This window comes from Ciconia boyciana, chromosome 2 (assembly GCF_034638445.1).
Source record: "Ciconia boyciana chromosome 2, ASM3463844v1, whole genome shotgun sequence".
NCBI classification, from domain to species: Eukaryota; Metazoa; Chordata; class Aves; order Ciconiiformes; family Ciconiidae; genus Ciconia; species Ciconia boyciana.
The window spans coordinates 25,171,200-25,195,408 of NC_132935.1; the positions used below are offsets into that span (position 1 = coordinate 25,171,200).

At 37.7% G+C, this 24,209-nt stretch overlaps 1 protein-coding gene across 1 annotated transcript in view; it reads right to left on the reverse strand.

Annotated features, from left to right (window-relative positions):
• MATN2 (matrilin 2) overlaps positions 1–23,937 on the reverse strand; it is a 70,187-nt gene extending 46,250 nt beyond the window's left edge. The window contains exons 1-4 of the mRNA XM_072852134.1: positions 23,784–23,937; positions 9,706–10,275; positions 5,050–5,172; positions 506–628 (exon numbers count right to left, since the gene is read on the reverse strand). Coding sequence (XP_072708235.1) covers positions 506–628; positions 5,050–5,172; positions 9,706–10,275; positions 23,784–23,937 — 970 coding nt within the window. The remainder of the gene's footprint in view (positions 1–505; positions 629–5,049; positions 5,173–9,705; positions 10,276–23,783) is intronic.
• Positions 23,938–24,209: the final 272 nt, after the last annotated feature.

Here is a 24,209-nt window from a genome sequence, read left to right on the forward strand (position 1 = left end):
TACTGCCCATAGCAAAAATTAAAGGCACATAGTGGATGGGATCTTAAGGGGGACTAAACTTTCCTTAAAGTCATCTTCCCAAAAAGAGTGTGAAATCTCTCCTGGCATGACCATAAAACCAAGTGAGAAATGGCAAGAAATTGTCCACTTTCAAGTTTTTCCATGTATAACTTCTGTCTGAAGAGGAGCTATTGAGTTTGTCTGGCTTTGTTTTTTAATGGCCACATATATCATGCCAGTACATTGCTGGCCACCTACATGGATCTAGAATAAAACATCTGGTGTGTTGTTTCAAAACAAATTAGTTGCAACAATTTTCCCAAGTCACCATTCATTATCAGTAAAGGCCTAGGAACATGACAATATGTATTCTTCCTTATCTACCACTCATATAGGAGAAGATTGCTTCCCATCATTGTCTATGGCTAAACTGGATATTAATTTACGTTGAATTCCCTTTGGTTTGTGTCAAGAGATAAATGTGAATTGCTAAACTCATACTCACCGACACAATTCTTTCCATTTGCATGAAGCTCATATCCTTCATAACACTGACAGACGTAAGACCCAGGTGTGTTCACACAAATCTGCTCACAGGCATGTTTCTCCACAGCACAAAGGTCCTGAGCTACAAAACATAATTGCATGAATATGAAATTCTTTGACCTTCTATAATGCATGGGTAGACTATAGATCAAAAATAAATTTCAGGAAGCTATGAACAGCTCTTTAGAGATGAGCTCATTTTAACACAGATCATGCCAATATTCTGTCAAACTGAAAGTCTTATGCGAGCAGGAACAATCACTCAAAGCTGGGGAGCTCATTCCTTCAGCTGAAGGCAACGACTATTGATGGGCCAATGGTGCCTAGTAGAGTTGCTTGACTGTATGTTTCTCTAAACAGTTTGAAGGGCATTCTTCAGGTTTTTTGGAAAAAAAAAAAAAAAAAAAAAAAATTGTGTTTATTTGTGTCTTTTTTTTTCTTTTTTGCGTCATCCTGCCAGATAAATGATGACGAGGTTGGAAAGGGAAAGAAAAGGAAAACACAACAACAAAAGACTTGGGGATATTTCACTTCTGAGTTTTATAATTTTTCAGTTTTGTGCAAAATACCATAGCAAGTTACCCCTCCCAAGCAAAAGATCTCGTTAGAAAAATTACTACAACAAATGAGGTCAGTTCAGCACCTGGCCGAATGAAGCACATTGGGCTTTCTTTTCAATAGACTAAAGCTTTCTGAGAACCCCAAGTTTCCCCAGTGAAATCACTGGAAAGCAGAGTACTTTGTGTTGCTCAGGACAACATAGTGATCAACACATAATGATCATTCACAGCTACAAAAAAGGCTTTTGGAACATGTTTGAGAAAACTAGCCAAGCAAATACGAATTTTCTTTTATAGCTGTCTGCTTCATATCAAGCAGCATGATGAACAGCAGAAACAGTTGTTTATTAAACAACTCTCTTGTTCCAGTATAAACACCCACAAATAGATAATTTTCCAGCTTCTTTCACCTACATTTCCTCTTTTGTCCTATTTTGTGTATTAATGTAAGATTTGAACATCTCTTGAGAAGAATGGAAGAAATTAAGTTGAACAAATACAGTGTAATGAGTAAAGAATAGCCATTATCTGACACAACCACTCTTCTCTAGAAAAGTTAGACCAGAGTACGTGAAAGGAGCATCCTTTGTATGGATGCAAAACCATCTTAATGAAATAAATGTAAGACTATTTCAAGTTAAACAAAAGAACTTTTTTTTCCTTTTTTTTTTTCACGAGTTGCCTTTTTTTTTTTTCACGTGGAAAGCAACAAATCACAAGTATAGCAGATTTTCTTCCTTCAATGCAAGGAAATATTTGTTTTAGAAATAATGTTATAATGAAATGTATCAAGGAACAAAACTATAATCTATTCAAAAAAGAAATGCACCGTTTTCCAGTCTGAAGCAAAGTTGTCAATTCATTGCTGATTGAAGCCATTTGGTTAAGGGCTTTTAAGAATGGACTACTGATATGGTGTACTCTCACAACATAAAAAAAAGGGAACAGAAGAATGAAAAAAGAGTATAACTTTAGGTACAGAAGAATGAAAAGAGAGTACTTCAGGTACATACCATTCATCTTTTCTGCATTGTTTGATTTAGAAAGTGTTAAAATATATATGTAAGGAAACTATTTGTTCATGAAAGAGCTGACAAATACATCCAAACCTTAGATAAATACATCTGGTTTATGTTGATCATGTATTGCACTAAACATAAACATGATGAAGATTTATTTTACTTAGAGGTCGAGTGAGGAACATGTTGTCTCTGTGCACTTGTGGACAATCAGCAGCCAATGAAGGTAACTAAAATGGTCACAGACTGTGGGTTTTTCTATCGCCATGCTTTCTCTTATCTCCAGAAATAAGCTGTCCAGCTTGTCCAGGCTTGGTCCCCTTTCCTCATGAATTCTGTTACTTCTCTGGGGAGTTTTTAGACATAATGGTCTGACCTTGTCTAGATTGCTACCATATAATCTCCCTCCTTCACCAATGATTTGCACCATCCTAGCACGTTTAAGGCCAGTTTGATGACTCTCAGTATAAGATTTCCAGCACTAATTGCTCAAATTAGTTTATAGTTTGGTAATGTAAAAAAAAGTCCATTAGAAGTAGGCTACAAACACATTGAATGACTCATTTCCCTTTCATATTTAGCAAACTTGCAATCTAGTATCATCTGATTGATGATCAAAGCAAGTACACAGTGAAGCAAACCATGTGTGACAGGTAAGTGGGGAAAACTAATATGACTGAGTCATAGCTAAAAAAAAAAGTAAAGCAATGCAGCAATGGGCTTTGAAAAATGGTAGAGAGGGAACATCTTGAGGGCTACTGTGCATGGGTCACCCGTAGGCAAACTACACACAATTCCAAAACTCTCTTGGAAATTAATCTGTAATTTGAAGCAGTGCAGTGCCCAAAAGCTGAACTACTGGCTGATAAAAACTATGGAAATGTAACACAATAAAAAAGAATAAGACACAATAAAGAAAGAATTTTTCATACTTGTAATTAATTTTTTTTTAATTGACTCATAACAAAAATTTCAATTGTCAAAATTGATGTTAGGGGTGAGGATGGGGAAAATGTGTGAGAGGAAATTAACAAAAAAGAGAAATTTTGAATTTCAAATAATTTCCAGAAAATTGAAAGCAAAATAATTCTTTCTTAAAAATTCTTTAAGAAAATGAATAGCATGAGGAGGGTTTAAAAGAAAGGTTTAAAGGATATATGAAAGTTTAAAATGAGAAGCATTTTTAAGAAGGACACAATGAAAAGAATAGGTTAGAGACTATTATTGAAATGTGATTACATAGTTGGAGCCATCATTTGGGTTCTGACCTCCTCTTTCTGAAAAGCTATAGCAAATATGCGGAAGCAGAGAAAACAGGCTGTGTGAAAAATTGTTCTTGTCACTATTCCTGACTTGGCTCAGCTGCTAAACCAAGTAATAATTAGGAAATATTCCAGATTGGATTTAATTTTTTTGTGTCTTCTTGAGGAAACAAAAACACGAATAAAGTGTTAAATTTGTTCCATTTAACACAAAACATTCCCCTATAATTCACACACATAAATATGACAAATGTCTACATTTGGTGAAGGATGCTGGTGAGAAGGACTAGAAAACAGAGATTCCTAAAAGTAACTCATCTCATAGCTCAACAGCATAGGAGGTGAACAGTTCAAAGGCAGTTTCCTGCTGTAGCCCAAAGGGTCTGAAGACACTTCCATGCAGCAGTGAGAACGCCCAAATCACTCCGGTGCTCACATTCTGTTGTTCCCATTCCTATCTACTGAGGCTCTGACTGAAACCATGTGTCCCACTGCACATGTAAGGACTCTAATTTCCAAGCTGCAGAGTCACCTCAGATACTGACATACTCTCGCTTTTTCAGTGGTCATTAAGTATTTGATATAAAATACAATACTAAGTAAGAGAGACTAAGAATCCTCTAATCCCATACTACCTGATCGTTTTACAGCACTCTCCTGAGGTGTGGAACATGCGAGTTCAAACACAAGGACAGGATTTGAGCCTGCATGCTTCACCTTAATTCTAAATTATCAATTGTGAGGGGTACATCCTATGCTCTCACCATGACTGTCTCCTCCAGCTTTTTGAAAAGACATTTTCCAAAATTTTTCTTCTGGCTAAAATCAGTTTGACAAATTTCACTTGAATCCATGCACTGTTGTGGGATAAGAAACTGCATTTTTAGCAAGTACATATTCCACAAGTAACTAAAAATCGTATTACGTAATTTCTTTAAAATAATGGTGGATACAGAAATAAATGTCATACCAATCTAATATGGTCTGATGTTAATTACTAGGAAGCAAGTTAAAATGGACAAAAGAAATACTGCTTACAAAGATCACAATTAAAGTGAAATACAGTTTGTTATTATAAACTATAAAGCCAATTACTTAAAACTGAAAAAAGTCAACCCTTTTAAAGAAGGAAATGAGGGCATAAGCAAGACTTTTGAAACTATTCTTTGAACAGTTGCAAACCCTTATACTTCAACCAGCAGTTAGGAAGAGCTTTTCAGAATGGCAAGTTATTTCACAGTTCTCTAGTATGGGTTTATTGCACCTTTCTGTACTATTTAGTACTGGTTGCTATCTAGACAAGTTACTAAAGTAGGTGGATTCACTTCATGTGAGATAATAAAACAGTTCTTTCTTTGATTGTTGCTTCATTGTTGAACTTATTACACCAATAAAATCCAAACGCAGTTTTATGTAGTTACAGTGTACCTCTGCAGAGCTGCGTATAAAAATTAGCTTGATGTATTTCAGAAAGGTTTATAAGAACTTCATTTACACAAACCAAGAAAAAGAATTACAACTTTACCTTTTCAGACTCTTTCTGATGATTACCATTAATTATATACTGAGCTCAGTCCTTCTTTATGAGCCCAACAAAAAGGGTATGTGATGTTAAGCACTTTTAGGGAGCATGAAAGAGAAAAGTTAAGAAAGGTAACATACTGCTGCAAGTCTTCTGGTCAGCATTCAGAATGTATCCTTGTTTACATCTGCATACATAGGAGCCAGGGGTGTTTATGCAGAAGTGATCACAGTGATGCTCAACTGTACTGCACATATGGGGCACTGAAAGAAAAAACGTAAAACATTATTAACTGTTGGTCTTACTTACTTGTGGTCACAACTAAATAAAAATGGTGTAGAAAATTTCACTGAAGCAATTTAGAAATTTCCAATTAAGTGTTGGCAGTAAAGACAAAAATGGAAGCTTAAGCCTATAAGACTGTAAAAAAATCCTTAACAAACAGTACTATGTATTTATTCCTAAAAAAAGTAGGAATTTAGTTATTTTCTGTCTGGTTGACATTGGTGGCATGTTTTTGGACATGAAATTACATGTGGAATGGAGATATAAACAAAATAAAAATATACAATAGGGTATCTAGAAAGACTAATTAGTTGGTGGTCCCAAAAAGACAATGAAACAAACCTACCACATTCAAATTTAGAAAATAAGTGGAATTTAAGTACAAACTGTTCTAGAGGACATTCAATTTCTTGAATGAAGAAAATCACCACACAGCACAATACTAAAGAAGAATGACTAAGGAAACAACTTGATGAAGAATCTTGCTTGCTTAGTTATTGATGTTGAGGAACATACAAGCAATACATGACAACACTGAGGTCATGCATCTCCAAGATTCAGTAAGCGGGAGCTGAGCTGAGCTACACTCCAGAGTATAAGCCTTTCTGAGTCTATTTTTAATCTGTTTGTATTTTATGTCTCTAATAGCACGTAGTAAATTGCAACAGACTGAGACAGCAAGAAAGAAAAAGAATAGTGGGCCCATTCTGTCAAATTAATTGCTGAACTATTTTTCTCCAGATCAGTATTTGGGAATTAAGAAATCTCCTTGATGTTTTCTTTCCACTGGAGCATGGCTCGTATGTAATTTCTATAATATATAGGTGAATTACTTCTCAGAGAACATTGTGTGGAAAATAATATATTTTGCTCAACATCAATTAGGGATTGATGTGCTCCTTAGTGTGCTAGGTTGACAAAGCTCAAAATTTATGGAATAGATATTAACAGTAATCTTCTAGCAGCCACAACAGAAGCCTGACAAATAACTTAACATGTGGTATGTGTGGTACTTGTGGAAAAAAAAATGTGGGTTTGAGATATGTACTATGTATTTGGTCTTTGGAATGGTTACCAGAGTTACGCATTTATTACTAATATACAAACCACCACAATTCCCAAATCTCTTAATCAGCTTTTTGGATCTCATCATTTTCTGCCATAATAAAAATTCTCAAGTACTTTTATTTATATGAATACAGACCTGCTTGGACTTCTTGTCTTTTCATCTTTCTGTCATTCTGAAAATGAAGTTTATGACCTCTGATACTTTCTAAACAGAAGTTTCCTCCTGGCTATATTTCACTAGCTTTCAATATCAGATATAGCTTGCTATGACCAAAGAAGCACTTTCAAATATGACAAATGAAAAATATACTCATTTCAGTAGTTTAAGCATCAGAAAATCTTACCATATACTAATGCTATAGAACGTGAATCTATAGAACATTACTACAAAAACAGTCAGTCCTCCCATATCAAAAGAACATAAGGTTGCAAACCAGAGTACTAAAAAATGAAAAAAAAAAGAAAAAAGAAAAAAGAAGCATTCGATGATAGGCATCCCAATAACTCAGTCCCTTCTGAGAATATATTGTTACCATCTGTTACCAATCTTCCGATATACTATCACATAAAAATTTTTCCAAAGTGTCTCTGTTGTACCTGTTTCAAAGAATCAGTGGTACTCTGGTCATCAGTCAGATTTCTGAGGTGAAGGAGGCTGCTGTCTGTATGATTTCTGCAACCTCATTTGTTGCAGGAGGTGTTTGGTGGACACAGCCAGGGACTGAAGTAATAGAAAGGGTGATCTCACAGTTAAGGAATTTGAATGTGAGCCTTGTGAATTAGATCTTACCTCTGTCTATGTCACAGGGTCCTTATTTGACTTTGGGCAAGCCAATAATATCAGTATCATCAAGCAAGCATCAACCTTTACACTGTATGTGTTCAGCTAGAGACACCTGAATCTGGATTTGCAAGAATGCAGGGCGCTCTCAGCTGCAAGTGAAGGCTGTAGAGCTGTGACTGGTATGTTATATTAGTCTAAAAATGCTAAATGCCCCAGAAGATCAGACCAGGAATTGCACTGAGTCAAATATTTAAAGTTAATGGGCGACCTTGACAGTCTTAACCCTGTTTCTGTGCCTCCCTTCCTCCAACGTAAAATGGGGATGACATCACTATCTACTTTACAGGAGAATAATAAAGACTTTATTTGCTCCTGACTGCTCCATCCAACTTCTGTCTTTCTCACTCTTCTTCTATTCAATCTCCACCTCCTTTCCTGGATTCTGTTCCCATTTCTGTTTCTCTTCTTCTGAGTTTGCAACTCTGGTCTCACTCCTCATGCCTCTGATTTCCCAGGATACTGATTGCTTCTCTTTTACCTTGCTGACCGGTAATAAAAAGAGGCCCCTGGAATCCCCAGGCTTCAACTGCTGTTTCTGACACCCCCAAATCTTTAGCAGCCAGAGGCAGTAACTGTAGGGAAAGTCTGACTTAGCAGAGGATGTAGCACAGCCAGTTTATATGGATTCTTCTGAGAATATAGTTGCTAGGCACTGGGTAATCTCTGCCATCCGTGGTTGGCATTAATTTGGTTTACTTTTTATTTTCCCCCCAGAGCTTCATCACTCGGCCAGATTTTTCTCTTATCTTCACAGACACCACGAAGACACATTCCCACAGACGTAAGGGCAATCCAGATGCAAGGACAGCTCAGGTGCCAAGGTCTTTTCCCACAGCATGAAGCCCAGCAGCCTGCATGCCAGGAAACTTGACCAGAGGAGTGCCTTCAATTGCTCTAGCAAAGAAACAAGGTGTCCAGATGTTCAACTCAGCTACAGTGATATTGCCTCTGGGTCCACACTGAGAATGACTTTAAAAAACTAACTACATTTCCTGGGAGGAATGTAGGTCCTCTAGGAAGCAGAGGCTATGGAGGCTTAGATTGCTCTCTTGAAATTCAGCAAGCTGAACGCTGCTTCACAGCCCAGAGTCAATAAAATATTAAGGATCCTATCCACAAGTTAGTCCCTTAAATTGAAATCCTTAAGAATCTAACAGCTTAAATTCTCTGTTGCATCTGGGCCTGGGTTTTTAAGTGTGTTTTTGGATCTCACCTTCAATTCCTGACACAGCGAGTGTTGTGGAGGCATTCCCTGAGAAAAGGAGGCAGCAGCAATCCTTGTCACCTCCATACTCCTCCTTCTGCAGGGGGGGTGGTTTTATGGAGGATCACATATATTTGGATTAAAAGTGAGATATAAAACTCTAACACATTTACTGGACACTGCCTAGTCAGAAAAAAAGTGGTATTTGTACTGAATTTGTTTCTAAAATGCAATTAAAAAAATCCAATAGGATGAAGTTTTGAATCATTTGCTGTTCTTTCCATTCAAACTCTCAATCCATGTTTAGTTTACTCTTTCTTGGTTTTCAAATGTATCTTACTACTCCAGCTAATAATACGGCAAGGAAGAAACAGGAAAAAAATCTATTATCTGATGAAAGCCTGTGATGGTGTTTTGTGCTGATGCAGTTCAGCTGAAGCCCTGTTGCTCTTTGAAACAATTTTGGAAAAGACCAAGTAAGGAAAATTCTCCAGATTATCCTGACAATAAGCCTCAGTTCTTTTCTGGCAAAAGCATCCCTAGAGATGAGTGAGCATTCAATCTCACCATGCATTCTTTTTCTGGACTCTGCTGAAAATGCCTCAGCTTAATGCCAAATCTGTATGAAGATCTTTCATATTTATCTCAGGAAAAAACTAAAAAAGAAAATTATATTAAGTACACAGATTGGAATGAAATTAATTATGTATGCCATGATATTTGTAAAAGGTAATTTCTTATCAGGGAATTACAGATAGAAGTGATTTCTCTGTTGTAAATTCATACCTATAAAAATATTATTTACCTTATTGTATGAATTAATAATATCACTGTAATGGCTTTTCCTAGCTTTCTGTATTTAAAATGGATGGAATAAAAACACTACCATGTCCCTGTGTTACTTCCAGTCACAAGGCATGCACAGAGATAATTGTTTGCATAGAATTAATATGTAAGCTTTGGAACAGGAATCCATGAACTGCACAGAATTTTTTAAATAACCAAAAGACTGTTTATCAGTTTGAAGTTTCAGTACTAAGGGAGATCACATTTAAAATCAATAGATGAAACAACTTATCTAATATTCAAATAGCAGAGGGTTGTAAATTTATTGCTATTATGTAATGAATAGGAAAATCATGATATGCATGTTTGCCTCACTGCTTATGACCACTAGGAATTAGATCATATTTTATGGCACTCAGCAGTAGAATTAGATTTTCCCCATATGTATGACTGCTGTTCTGAACGTTGTTTGGCTAGTCTCCCTTTTTTCCAATATATATATTCTAACAGATAAAGTTCCATGTAAAAAAAAAGTTTAATTATAATGCATATTTTTTTCCTGTGTTTTACTTTCATCTATGCATTCAAATCTATAGCTAAAAACCTTACCACAAAGTTTAGTCTGGAAGGCAGAGGTCAGTGTTTCAATCTGACTGAAATTAGCAACCAGAAACACATGCTCTTCATGTGGTTCACTCCCAATGGACTTCAGCGTGTTCATATCTACTCTTCCCACTCCAATGGCAAAAATCAGGATTCCTGAGTTACGTGCTTTAGTGGCAATCTCTGCCACTGGATCCTGAGGTCTCCCATCCGTCACTATCATGATAATTCGGGGCACATTCTGCTTCAGAGGTCGAGCTCCTTCGGACTCTGAAAATGCGATGTTCACTGCATACTGAATAGCCAGTCCAGTCATGGTGCCAGTTGCCAGGTGCATCATCCTCTTCACTGCTCTTTCAATATCCTGCTTCCTCCTGAATGTCTTCAGCGAAAACTCGTGTTTGACTGTGCTGCCATACTGAATCAGACCTACTCGGGTGGCATCAGGACTGATGTCCAGAAACTGCAAGATGGTTAAAATGAACTCCTTCACTTTTTCAAAGTCGTAAGGACGTACGCTGCGAGAGCTGTCAATGATGAAGACAAGGTCCAGACGTTTGTTGTTGCAAGTATTTTCTGGAAGGCAAAATGCAAACAAAAATACTTTACAAGAATTTCAAAATGCAAATCGGTTCAGGTTGACCTGATGTCTCAAACATGATGTCTAAACAAACACGCTGACAAGTGCTGGGAAAATACAGGAAAAACAGGAGATGCTAGAACTAAGGCTACTAGGGCTATATAAATCTGGCCTCCAGTAAATAACAAAAGCTGCCTGTTACATGATCAGTGTATACATATATATAAATTTTTTTTTTTTTTTGGTGAGATCAGCGGCCAGAATGGCTAATGGCAGTGGAATGGTAGATACTTGTGCCGTACCCTGTTTTGTCATTGTTGTAGAGATTTTGACCTCATACCCCATGCAGGACAGAAACCGCCTCTGAATTACGTAGTTACTACTTGAGTGGGCTGCACTGTGATGCTTTTTGTGGTAGTGCCTGAGAATTTAGAAATCTAACAGTCTGATAAGGCAGGGTGGTATCATTCCTCCATTACAAACAGGGAAAACAGAACACAAAGAAACTCAGGTTAAAAGCATCTGTTAATTGCAGTGACCGATACAAGATGTGAAGGGACTGATTTTTCAGGGAAATTGGCATTAAGCAGCACTTCGCATGTACAAAGTACAGCTCTCAATGACGTCAACTGCAGCTGTGAGTGCTCAGCACTGTTGCAAACCAAACCCCATGATTTCAAAGGCATAATTAATGGCCATCTGGGAAAAGTCTCGTCTATTGGACTAGCTCAGCATCACACAGAAATTCTGTGGCTGCATCAGAGAGAAAATCCTTTTGTCTACAGTGGCACTCAACTTGGCCAAAAGACCACTCATACACTTCCTGAAATCTATTTCAGCCATCAGCAGTCTTTTTTTCCAAGAGCCACTGAAGCAGAAATACCCCAGGGACAGGCCAAGCTATCATGGATAACAGCAGAAGTGAAGGCTGGCTCCCTTCTGGGCATGCTACAAGCTTTCTGGGACCCTGGGTACATCCTCTGGCTTCTGCTCAGCATCCTTCTTTTTTGAAAGAATATGAGACATATGCATGAGTTGCATGATGAGAATGGATAGGGACTGACCATTCACAGAAAGCCAGCACATGGCAGGCTTAAGGCAAGCAGGAGTGAGCCATGAGCCTTGCCACAGAAGGAAGCACAGATAGCAAGAGATTAAAAGGACTTTAAAGGGCTGAACGGGATGCTGGTGAAGAGAAATCAGCTGAGGTTTAATATTTACATTAAAGATCCCTCCAGATTAGGAAATCCCTGAGCCACAAAAGCATGGCAGTTGGGGGAATACCTGCAGGTAGTATTGTCTTGTCCTTAAACTTTTTCATATGCTTCCACTTTTGACTGTTGTCAGTGGCAGGACACTGGGTTAGATAGACCTATGGCTTCAATCAGTGTGTCTGCTCATGTTCTTAAATACCTGTGGCTATGAATAAACCTGTGAGGTAGCTAGTTGCCTGTTTGTCTGCCTGGCTTGAAAGATTAAAGGTGGCAAAATGCTCATCAAACTGCAGTGGTGTCCTCATCTTACTAAGCTGAGATACTCCTAATCAGTAATCTCCCTTATTGCCCAACCCAATTCAATTCCCAGTGCACTCTCATCCATCTTGCGTACTGAATGAGACAAATGCTTCGGTGGAAAAGTAGTATTTGACTGTATAATTAAAGGTCATGTCATACTGCACAAGTACAAGTGGGCCAATCAAAGACTCAACTGGAAAAACATCTGTCTGTAGACAAGCCTTTCCATGAGTTCACTTGTGACTGCTGATGAATGCTAATCGTACTTCTGCCAAGGCAAGGAGTGAGAACGATGCCTGTTTTCACTTGTTAATTCAGAGGCCTCTTTCATAGATTACCAAGAACATTTGTGGGCATAGAATAAAAATGCTCTTTGATGACAATAAAAATGACTGCCTGGATTTATTCATGTGCAATCTACAGTATGGCTTTATTCATAAGCATAGGAATATGCTCGGGTTCCTTATTCTTTCAAAATCAGAGGTTGTTGAATGCAAGCCAAACTGAGCAGAAACAAAATTCCAGTTCTAATGGGATACAAATATCCTGACATATTAACTATTTTCCATCTTGTTATCTTAGTGGCATATCTAATTATTACATTTTTTTACTAATATAACATGAAATATTCCAGCACGGTTGTAATATAAAGATAACACTAAGATATGATTTCTGGAAGCAGAGCAAGGGGAAAGAAAGATAATTACAGAAAAAAGGCTAAGAATATGTGTGTGTATATGAGGGGAAGGACAGAGAAAGGAGAAGGGTAAAATGACTATTTTATTTCCCTTAAAACAAGTCAAAACTAGACCCATGGTGTTGAATCCTTTTAATTTGAATATCAAGATTTGGATCCCAGTCTGAAGAGACTCAGTTATGTATTTTGAAGTCAGGCATGAATCTTGGTGGGAAAAAAACTGGATGGTATTAGTGGATAGTACGACCAGAAACACACCCCATTGTGCTAAATTACTTAAGAAAAATCTCAGTCTCAATGTAATACAGTATATATCAAAACTACTTTCACTAGCGAAATTCTATCTATGAAAATACCAAACATTTCCAAATTAAAATGTATTTAAAATCTTTGTCTTCTGACTTGGTGACTTAATAACCTTGTAATTATTAAAGTTGATTTAGCTGAGATGGGCTCCAAGAAAAATGAAATGTAACTCTTTTACTAAGCAAAACTCCAGCTGGGGTGGTATTTTGAGAAGTGGCAATCAGTAATGACTAACAGATCTGAACACTCATCCCCTCAGAAAAACTTCCAGTGACACCTTTTTAGCATGCCTTTGCACTTGCCCTGTAAACTATAACCTCTTCCTCTTACCAGCTCTCATTTTAAACAGGGAACTTTCTCACAACTTTGGCAAACATCCTCATACCCAAAAGTAATTCCCTTCCACTCTTCTTATGAAAAGTGACATACTCATTGAAAAGAACTACTCATCCATAAACCTGCTTCTAAGTCAGCAGAGGTTTTGTATTGCTAACACAAAAGTTAAAACGCCCCTCAGTGTGAGTTGTATTATCCAAAGGCAAGTCCAGGAGAGGCAAGACAAAGACAGACAAGGCAAGGGAAGGAAAGGTCAAGTCAACAGTAAATATGTTCTCCTCCTCCACTCAATATCCACTTTGTCTGTAAATGACAGTTACAGTGATGCCCCCTTTGCAAAATTAACAATGCAAGGAAATTTCAGTTCTTCTTGGAAGAATCCAGCTGGGATCCAATTACCGACAGATACATAAAACAAAGCTTAAAAGAATATTTCACATTGAGTATCTTAATTTCCTCTAAAGCTGAAAACTCTATTAAATTATTTTCTCTGATCCCTGAAGGTTTCTTTCTACTCCTTTCTCAAAGCAAATTATGCTCAGGCCTGAACCCCTACTTTGGCTTTGACAAAGCTCACACTGCTTTGACTTTGCTCACCCACCCAGGGTCTCTGTCTGAGACTGTGTTTGTACCCTCTCAGCTTACTTCTAACTAATGCTACATTGCCTTAATACAACTAAAGCAGCGCCAGGGAGTTTTCCTGGACATCGGAATTGACTATTCTAGGCTGTTAAATCATTAGAACAGTTACCGGTATTGTTTAGTCTAGGACAATTAACATTTTCTCAAACAATCCTCAGGCATGATATGGGAAGTACCATGAGCCAGGGACCCATGCTAATAAGCAATGTGGATGCAACCACTCTGTAAGCTCAGGGTATTTAGTAGTACAGAAGCAGGCCATTTCATACCGCTGGTCTCAGTGCCAGAGAGCAGTCTAAGACACAAGCTAAGCTCAGAGGCCAGCTGGCCTGCATCCACAGTATTGAACTCACCTTCCTGCTAAAACAGAGTGGCTGTAGGCAAACTGCCTACTGGGAATAATCCCTGTCCCCCTCCAGCCTCTGAACTGTGCACGGGGATTGCCTGGGGAGTGCTAATCACTGTCGGCCAGAGACAGCTCCAACAATTTAACAGCAACAATAATGGTGGAGTCCCAATGCCCGAGAATGTCCCCTGGCACTCTTTAATTTCCTCAGACATTTCCATTTTGGGATATTCAAACTGAACACATTCGAAGGACGCAAGTTTTAGATGGTGACTTTTCAAAAGTTTTTGCAAGCCAGCTCCCTTGAAAAGACTGATTGTTTAAAAGTGAGTTATTTATTTTCTATTGTTGTCCTACATCTTTATGACTTCTTAATACTTTTTTTTAATCTGGATATTACTTATTTGATATGTAGGTCTTCTTCCTAATACATGAGAATGGATAAATGTTAAAGAAGGCTATTGCTGTATAAAAAGCAAAAGGAGGTTAGCTCGATTTAGTAAATACTACAGCAAAGTTAAGACATTGAAAAAGTAATTTATAACAAGTAAATGTGAGTTCCATGAAGATTTTTGTTACTGACTAAGACAATTTAAGCAAAAAGGAAGGATGAGATCAGTTAAGAAAAAATGAGATCATAGAAAAATTATTGCCTGAGCAGGCAATGCATTAATGGCAATTTTAAGACTCAATATGTTGTGTTTCTTATCTCACTCCACAGTAATGTATATACAAAAAATTATATGTCCTGTGACATTGCCAGCAATAACACCAGGTTTATTTTTAGGTTTTATCTTTGTGTAACAGAACAAAAGACTTCACTCAGAATTAAATAAAAGAGGAGAAAACTCTTCTCCCAGCTAGCATATTATAAAACTTCTTCCTAAATTTCTCTTCTTTCTTTGCTATTTTATTATTTCATTTTCCATCTAGCCCTCAACCTTACTTGCCTCTCTTTTCTTTACAACTTCTTTCTTTATAAATCTTCGTATAGTTCCTACCAAATTTGTTTCAAAACATATGAACTTGCTGGGTGTCAAATACTTGTTCTTAAAGTCCAGAATTCTGGTTTTCCCTAGCTAAGTATACAGCCAGAAAGACTGGGTTTGGCAAGTTCTCAGATATTTCCAAAAGATTTATCAGTTCATCAGGAAGGTTTAATCTTCTTGCCATACAATCATACAAGTAAAGAATACTCAAATTTGCAATTCATTCATAAACATACCAAGAGCAAAACACTATGATGGGAAGAAAGACATATCTATGTATTACCCAAATACACCTTCTAGGAAACTGCAGTAGCTTCATTTGCAAAGATCAAGCATGAAGTACACAGCAGCTAATGTAATGTTGTTCCTGTTTGGAAAACGCATTTTGTGGTTGCTCTCAAGAGCAAATGAAGAATAGCAGTAATTCCAAGCACTTCTTGGCTCCAGTGAGACATTTTGTGCAAGTTAACTTCCACTCCTTTTCTTTTTTCTCATTTTAATTCAAATAAGGGCACAGGATGGTATGGTGCATTTCCGATATAATCATACCTAGTTCCTGAAGTATATGTTAGAAACTGCTCAGTACCCCTTTCCCGGCACACATACGTGCTGCACTTGGTTCGGCAGGTGACTCCACCTCTTACCAGCTCTGGGACAGACCCTGGGTCCAAGACCTGCCCCAGTACTCCCTGGCCCCATCTCTGCTCTGAGCCTTTCCCCAAACTCACAGGCCTCTGGCCCTAACCCAAAGATTCATTATGAGTTTGGCAGCTCAATCATTCCTCCTTACAAATTTCTTCATCTGGGAACACTCTCTAAATGCAACACAGCCTCCAGACATTTATTTATTGCCTCTGACAAAATCTTTTCTGAACTTCCAAAATTTCTGGGAGAACTGTACAGCAGTAGGCTCTTGTCCACAGATTTCCGTTTCCTTCTACATGCAAATGCTTCATTATCAGTCACTGCGGGAGGGTCCATTACCTTGTTCTCATTTCATTTCACTATTCCTATTCCTTCCCTGTTATCCTTTCCAAAATAACAAGGTCATTATTAATATAAAGTCCCTCTAACTCCAGAGACCCCAAACTGACTCCTAGTATGTCTCATTATCTTTACTGAGATTGGTGCTGCCTCTGGCATGAAGCCAAAGTATGGTGTAGGGATACTCTCAAGTTTCTTAGTTCTTTTTGCGTATTTCAGGTGTTCTGAAATGGAAACTGTCGGGTTTCCTGAGAGGAGTCAAACCTTCTTTCATGGTCAGGAGGACCAGGAAGTGGGTTGCTTTCCCTTGCAGGCAGGGGAACACCTGGACAGAGGAATGAAGCATCCTAATATCCCCATGCCAGTCCCAGCAGCATCGACATCTACCCACCACTTCCTAATAGAAAAAAATGTTATGTGCTCTCAGCTGAGTGCAGCTCACAACCATGAGAGGAGAGAAATTCATTTTCTGTGCCATGATGGAGGAGCCTTGTAGTACACATAGTTAATACTACTTTGAATCCAGTTCCCACAGACAGCCTGGAGGCATTTACTCTGCTTGTGACTGTCTTTTCCTGCACACATCTGTAAAACAACAAATCACAACCAACACAAAAAACAGGTGGTTGCATGGGAGAAGATGATCTTTGTATCTTACTCCTTGAAGATGTGAAAATCCTCTCTTGCTTGAGCTACTTGGGGCACTGTTGGAAGGACACAGGAATTATCAGAGAAGGAACAGATAGAGAAAGTAAATAACTGTTAGTAGCAGCGTAGAAAATTCAGAGAAAAAATGTGACCTTAATGAGTTTGTGCTGTTCTGCTTTCAGGACATTAGCTTAACATTTTAAAAACTCCTATCCATACTTTTTTTAAAGTTGCCGATGTCTTTGTTTATGGGGAAAGCTGTTAGCAACATCAACATTACTCATTGATCAGCTGACCTGAAACCACATACTTCTATCCATTGGTAACAGTCTAAGTATTAGACTCTTTTCCAGAATACTTTCAGAAACAGCACCATGGGATAGTGCCGTATACCATTTCCCCTTGTCCCCAAAAATATGTGGGATGTCATGCCCACTGGCAAACCATTAGTTCTACCACTTCAGCAGCACTGAAATAAGTAGACAGTGTCTTCTAGCTTCCAAAGCAATTTAAAGGCATGTTGACTTCACACACAATAGTGTCTGATTACCCACTCATGCCTATAAAATGAGACATTCCTTAAGTTATGCAAATGCTGTTTCCAGGATTTTCAAGTTAATTTTGCACATATGTGCTTTTTTAATTATTAAGCTAATGTACTCACAATGAAACCAAAACCACCACACTTTTGAACATACAGTGTTCTTTCTTTTGGCCTGCTCTTCCTTCAAGACAAAATACACAAAGGAGGCTTTGAACTCTTTGAGCTCATACACATAAAAACAGTTTGTAAGTTTAATCAGTGAATTATTGTCAAGGCAAACTCTTTTTCAAACAGAAATGGTATTTCACAGTAATTTGTGGGGGTTGCAACAAACAATTTCAGAATACAAAGAGCATTTGCAGTTTAGTACATGACTCAGTTTTTTCTGTAGCAGCAGATATTCTTTCCTCCTTGTGGAAAACTTATAAATCACTTTAAAAAAAAAAAAAAAGGAAAAGGAAAAAGGGAAGAGGAAAAAAAAGGGGGGAAAAGATAAAAGAATAAGAAAACAAAGCAAAGAGAAGAGAGAAGAGAGGAAGGAGGAAGAAGGGAAAAGAAAAGGCTTTGTTAGAGTAAATACTTACACATTAAAGAAATACAAGAAAATTTCTTGTGCTGCTAGTAATAGAATTATATCCCATATAACATTAATTACTGAATTGCCCTTTAAGCAGGAATGGGAATTCCAAATAGCAGTTGGAATAAAAGGGAATAAAATTCCCTTAAAAGGGAATGCTATTTTGATACATGACTTGAAAATTAATAATGAATACTAAATACGACAATTGGCAAGCATAATGTTGTTATGTGGTTAAAAATTGCTAACACAGACCAAAATCCAAACTTTCTGCTCTCCATGATAATTGGCTGCAGATGAGCAAACTCAGAATAGGACACAAATCCCTGGGGTCTGTCATGGTCCCAGCTAGCCATCATGGCTCATTAATTGGCCCTGTTTAAGGGATAACAGCTTCTTCCGGGAACAACTGACCAGGCAGGGTACAATCGCCGTTCAGATCTCGCCTTCTCAGATTCCAGGACCCCTGTTAGGGGCTAGGGCGGCACAGCTTCAGCACAAGCCAGGCTACCAAGCCTCAGAGCCACAGAGAGAGGGTCTCCCACTGCAAACAAAACCCAGAAACCTGAAAAAGCGGGGTGGTCTGAGCAAGTGCAACCTTCCTGATACTGTTTCACACCCCAGCCAGGTAGGTAATGGACAACAGCTATTGCAGGGGAGAGGCCAACAGCTGAGAGATTAAGATGAAAGCTGAAGTTTCAAGACTTGGCATAAAGTCCACAGGAGACCTCTCAGCTGTTGAGACAATCACTACTGGGAAGCAAAGCACGCAATTGCGAATATTGCCTTGAGGCACAATGATTTTAAGATGTACCTACACACCTCAGAAGGAAGAAACAGGTGATTTCACAGACTGTAAAATGCTTTGCTTTCTCTCTTTCCAAATGTAGCACATCTCTATTTCTATGGCAATTTTCTGCTTTGATTAGAGAGTCTAAACTGATGCGTATTTGGTTACCTTGTATGCTTATAAAAGTTTGGTTAGGATTTTCCTTATATTTTAACTAAATATGTGATAATTCAAAAGATGTAATTTGCAACCTCTTCCTACCTTTATCTACTGCCTGGAATAGTTTTGATCTCACCAAATACTATACCAGCATAGCATGTCAAACACATGATGTAGTTACCATGACACAATTCTGACTCCAATTGCAATGCAGACTTCAGTTACAATGAGTCTATTTAACATGTTTGAGGACAAAAAACCTTGGCAGGGTTGCATTTATGTGAAGAAATAACACATACACACATATGCTGAGGCTGTGAATGAGTTTCTTACAGCAGTTATCATCCCATGGTGGTTCAGCAGTCCACATTAGCAGGATTTAGAGATCTCTGGCCAGCTCTTAGTGTATAAATGTGCAATGAATTCAACCAAAACGAAACAGAAATCTTATCTGCACTCTGCAGAAGCATCATGGACCGGACTCACTTTTGTCACATACTTTCCCCTCTGATTTGCGGCTAAAATTTAACCCAGAATGGTTAACCTGATAATGCTCTTGAGTCCTAAAGTTACATACACACAAGTTTAAGAACTGGGTTGGATGTAAGAATGTTTGGAATAATTTTAACTGACTGTAGTGAGTGATTCATAAATTTAGTGACCACTCTGTGTACTTCATATGACTTCCCTTCATATTGTTAGTGGAATCATATATATACAACCAAGAGATAAATCATTATCTTTTGTTGCAAAATATAATTTAACACAGACAGGGACATTTGTGTCTAGCAGCAGTTTCTACTGAACAGGAGCCAAGTACATTTCCTTCTTGGCCTCCTTTCCCCACTCTGTTTCAGTTTTGTGCAGTATCAGTTAATCTCTTGTAGTTTCTTTCTTCTGGTATCATGTAGTATCTAAAGGAATACCCCCTAAATTACCTTTTCTCCTCACATAAATAGCTATTTTCAAAAACAGGTAGGTGCATGTTTTATATTCCTAAGGAATAGAAGGAATGTTATTGCTTAGAGTATTATTCTACAGCTTATTCAATTATTCCCATGCATCCACTTCAGAGCTCTCCAAAGAAATATACCCATGTGACATGAACTACATGCCCAGATTACAAGAACAGAGTTCACTAAGAAAAAAAACAACACAACAACTTGTTTTTTTTCCACAATGTTGAAATTTTGCTTTGCTTTGTTTTACAATAAATGATTAAGGTGCAGTAGGGTGTAAGTCCCAAATCTGCTCCACCAAAAAAACCCATACCATCAAACACCAAAAAAAGCTACATCTTGCAAGGACTGGGCACATGTTCTTTCTGAACATGGAACCTGCTGGAAGGTGCTGTGGACCTCTGACTGTGGCCTTGAAATCACAGTATGGAAATCACCACTCCGGACAACTGACACAGCTCTTCATCAGCCTGTTTAGGTGCAGAAATCCATTTCAATTATATCTGAAGGGAATCAGCTAATGTAACAGACATAATTTTATCTTTAAAAGCATGTAGCCAAGAATATTTCCATTACTGCTTTTCTTTAGTATCCAAAAAGCAATGCTAAACTGGCAAACTGTGCTTTCAGTGATCTGTGTGTAATCTAACAAAGCAGCTGCGCTCAGCAGGATCAATGATTTTGTCAGAGAGCTAAGTAAAAACTCTTCAGAGCTCTGATAAAGCCTTTAAAAGAGAAGATGCTAAAACAAAAGATTAAAAGGAATCAGGATAAGGCCAAAGATCCAATACTCAGGATCAAATTACTGATGAGAGGAAAGAGAAGGCAAAATTTAGTTTATATGTCACGTAAGGGGAGAGGCGACCGCCCTCTGCTACAGGTAAGACAAGTGGACCATCCTATTTCTTTCTGTTATTACACAAGATCTTGTAGGACTATGGAAATGGTCCTTTAAAATATAAATACACCTACATTAAAACAATATTTTCCAGCAATGTAATACAAATTCTGTTATTATGAGAAATACGTGTCTATTTTCTCTCTCTAAAGCAACTACACATGTTCTACAACTAATATGCTGCAAGAAAGATTTAAGAAAATGTTAACAAATTTAATTAAATTGGCACAATAGACAAGTTTTAAATACTTTGAGGTTTGATTCAGTATTTAAAGAAAGAAAAACCTGCAAAGCAGTTTGGTTTTCAAGGGCCACATACAGAGAGTTCCAAAAACTTTATGTCCAATCAATCCTTGCACAAAAGGTTTCAGATCTTTAATGAAAATTATTAGCTATAGCAATAGTAATTTTAAACAACAATAAGTGATGCAAAGATATGCCAAATTAAAACAACACACATTGAGGTTTAGCAGAAAGACTGGGGATAAGAAAAACATAGAAAAGACATAGCTCATTCCTTCTGAAACCTTCGTTAAAACATATAGGCTATTAGCTCTAACAAGACAATAAGAAATCTATGAAGTATTAGTGCATGGCTGCCAAAAAATTAAATCCTCCTAAAGCTGGATCCCAAAGTACTTTTATCTCTATGTGGACAATCCCACAGGATTTTTTGCCCATTCCACTTTGCTTATTTATGTTGTCAGTTTCCTGGAGCAAGGACTTTTACTTCTGTACCTGGACACTACTAGTATTTTACCAGTAAATAGTTAGCACAGCAGTACACTTTTGTTTTAAAGATTGGTAAAATGATGAAAAAAGGAATTAAATTATTGTAATGCTACTAATATTTACACAGCATAATCCTTCATTTTAGTCCTAAAAACATAGAGACCTCCACCCCCAAAAAAAGAAAAACAACCTGAACTTTTATTACTTTTCCAGGTATCTGTTGGTTGTTTGCAGCTATATTGCTCACTTTTGCCTGCCAACCAAGTCTTTCCACAACAGCAGCAATTGTCATCGCCACCACTATTTATAATATATGTATTACACAGAATGGGACAGCTTCTAATCCCTATTAAATTGCTGTAATTCTGGAGTGATTTTATTAAGTCAATAGACTTCATGTCACTGAGATCATGGTTTGGCCCTGTTCTTTCTCATGTCATTTAAGGAACACTACAGCTTTCCAGCAGAGTGGCATGCATTTTACACATTCTGTTCTTTACACAGAGGCACGTTTTAACCGTGCCACTGTTTATATGCACTGCTGAATTTGAAGCAGGTGACCTAATTTATTATAACAGAATGCAAGGCCCAAGAGTCTGACTCCAAACTGCCACGTACTTTTATGGGCTGGACCAGAGAATGTCCCAAGTTTCTTGCATCATTTAATGTCTTGAAAAGGTTCTTTCAGCCAGAGCTGCCAGAATTGTTTGCATCCTGCACATGCCAAACTGAATAGGGATTCAGAATTTTCCAAATGCAGGGACCACAAATCGCTTGGCTTTTGGAAGAAGAAAGAAATAATTTAATCTGTACATTTTGATTTATATTGAGTGCTAATTCTTTTGATATATTTTCCACTATTTAAAATAAGAAAAAGAGGCTATAAAAGCAACTTAAAAAATCATAGGGGAAGAAAGGCAAGCTGAGAAATGTGACACCTTTTAGTTTCTCCACATAACACCTTGCTATTGCATTCATTTTCTAGAGAGACAGGTAGTTTATTTCTTAAAGTAGTAAGCTCACTTAGCTTTGCTGGGGACCCTAAAATATTCAGGAGGGGCTGCTATTTAAATACATTTTAGAATTTAGGATTTTAGAAAGTTTGAGAGTCTTGTTGAGTAAGGTGTGAATGTGGGTATTTCTCTTTGCTGTTCCACATCCATATTTTTTGATGGACTAGATCTCCAGAGCTGTGGTTTTCAGCCTTCAGTTGCAGAACCCCAAGTGTCTCAAGACTGCATCTATTAGTTTTGAGAAAGATGATAAGAAAGGGAAATCTGTTGTAATTTGACTTAAACTTGTTCTACAGGAATTGGAAACCAATGGTTTTAAGTTAACAGAGGAAAGATTGTGAACGATAATTCACGGAATTTTACATATTTGAAGGACTACGTTTTGTTTGGAGAAGAGTGTCACTGATAAAACTTAGTGCTCCTCTCTCCGTCAGCCATTCTCCCATGTTCTGGCTTTGTTTCTTCTTCTTTCTTCCCAATACATCTTCTGCAGGACATTTCACATTCTTCATGTTCAACTAGGTTAGGTCACCTTTATGGGGAGGCAGGCCACTTAACATCTTCCAGTGGCTGCAGAGAGATATCTGATTAGATCTACTATTGATGTGTATCATGAATCTCTAATGATGGGCCGTGTCCAAAGCCCCATCCATACTATGTTTTCATAATCTGACAATTACTTTAAACGATGGGCAAAAGAAAATGATTCTAAGTCACAAACTGTTAGCAGATGAAAAAGTTGACCAGCAAACTGCTTGATGGCTTACAGGCAATGATCAAGAAGAGAGAGATGAACCTTTTTTTTTTAAATATGACAGCCACAAGCTAAAACTGCTAGATCCTGTCCTCAGATTTTTGGCAAAAGAGGAAAAATGAGCTACTCATTATAAATAAAATTATGCTGGCAAAATGAAGGGATTAACATCAAGTAATGTAATGACAAGCCTCATTTCAATAGCCACTGATTTCCATTCAATCATCATTACACACAGCACATACATATAGACAGCTAAAACTTGCTGGCATGGTAAAAGGCAGCTTTGACACAATCTCCATGGACCAATATGTAGTTTCTCTAAACAGTGAAAATAAGGTCTTTTTTCCAAGACAACAATCCTGTAGCAAATATTTATTTCATACCACTTACATAAAGTAGATCTAGTACTCCAAAAGTAAACACCTTCTTTCAACAGCTGCTAACTGGTCAACAAACTTTCTCATAATCCTGCTTGCAAACGGCAATCTCCTTTTTATTATAAACTAACTCAGCCAAGGTTTGGCCAGCTGCTTATGCCTCTCATCACCTGTATTTGAGACGGCCTTTGGTGGTGGTGTTTGGGGTTTTGGCGTGGGGTTTTTTTGTAACTTACCTAGTAGAGATCGTGAGTTAACATCCCTTCTTCGGGTGAAATGTCCTCCAGGGAGATCTTTTGCCATGACAGAGACAGTGGAAAGCAGAGTATGTCCAAACAGCAGAAAGAAGCATGCAATCATTTTCTTCATCTTCAAGAAATAGAGGAACATTCAAGGATGTGAAACTGCCAATAAAGGAGAGAAGGAGATTAGCTCTTTGATTACACAAAAAGATACCCTGTAACCATGTCAGCCACCCAGCTGCACTGCCTCCCTCCCATCACATACAAACATGCAGATATACTGGCATGGAATAATACCTACACCTTCAAGAAAGAAGATCTACGTAATAAAGTAGCAGTTAGCAGACCCTGCATAGTGTTTATATGTATTGTTAGTTGAACTTCATAGTTAACATTTAAAATGTATCAACTTCTACAATC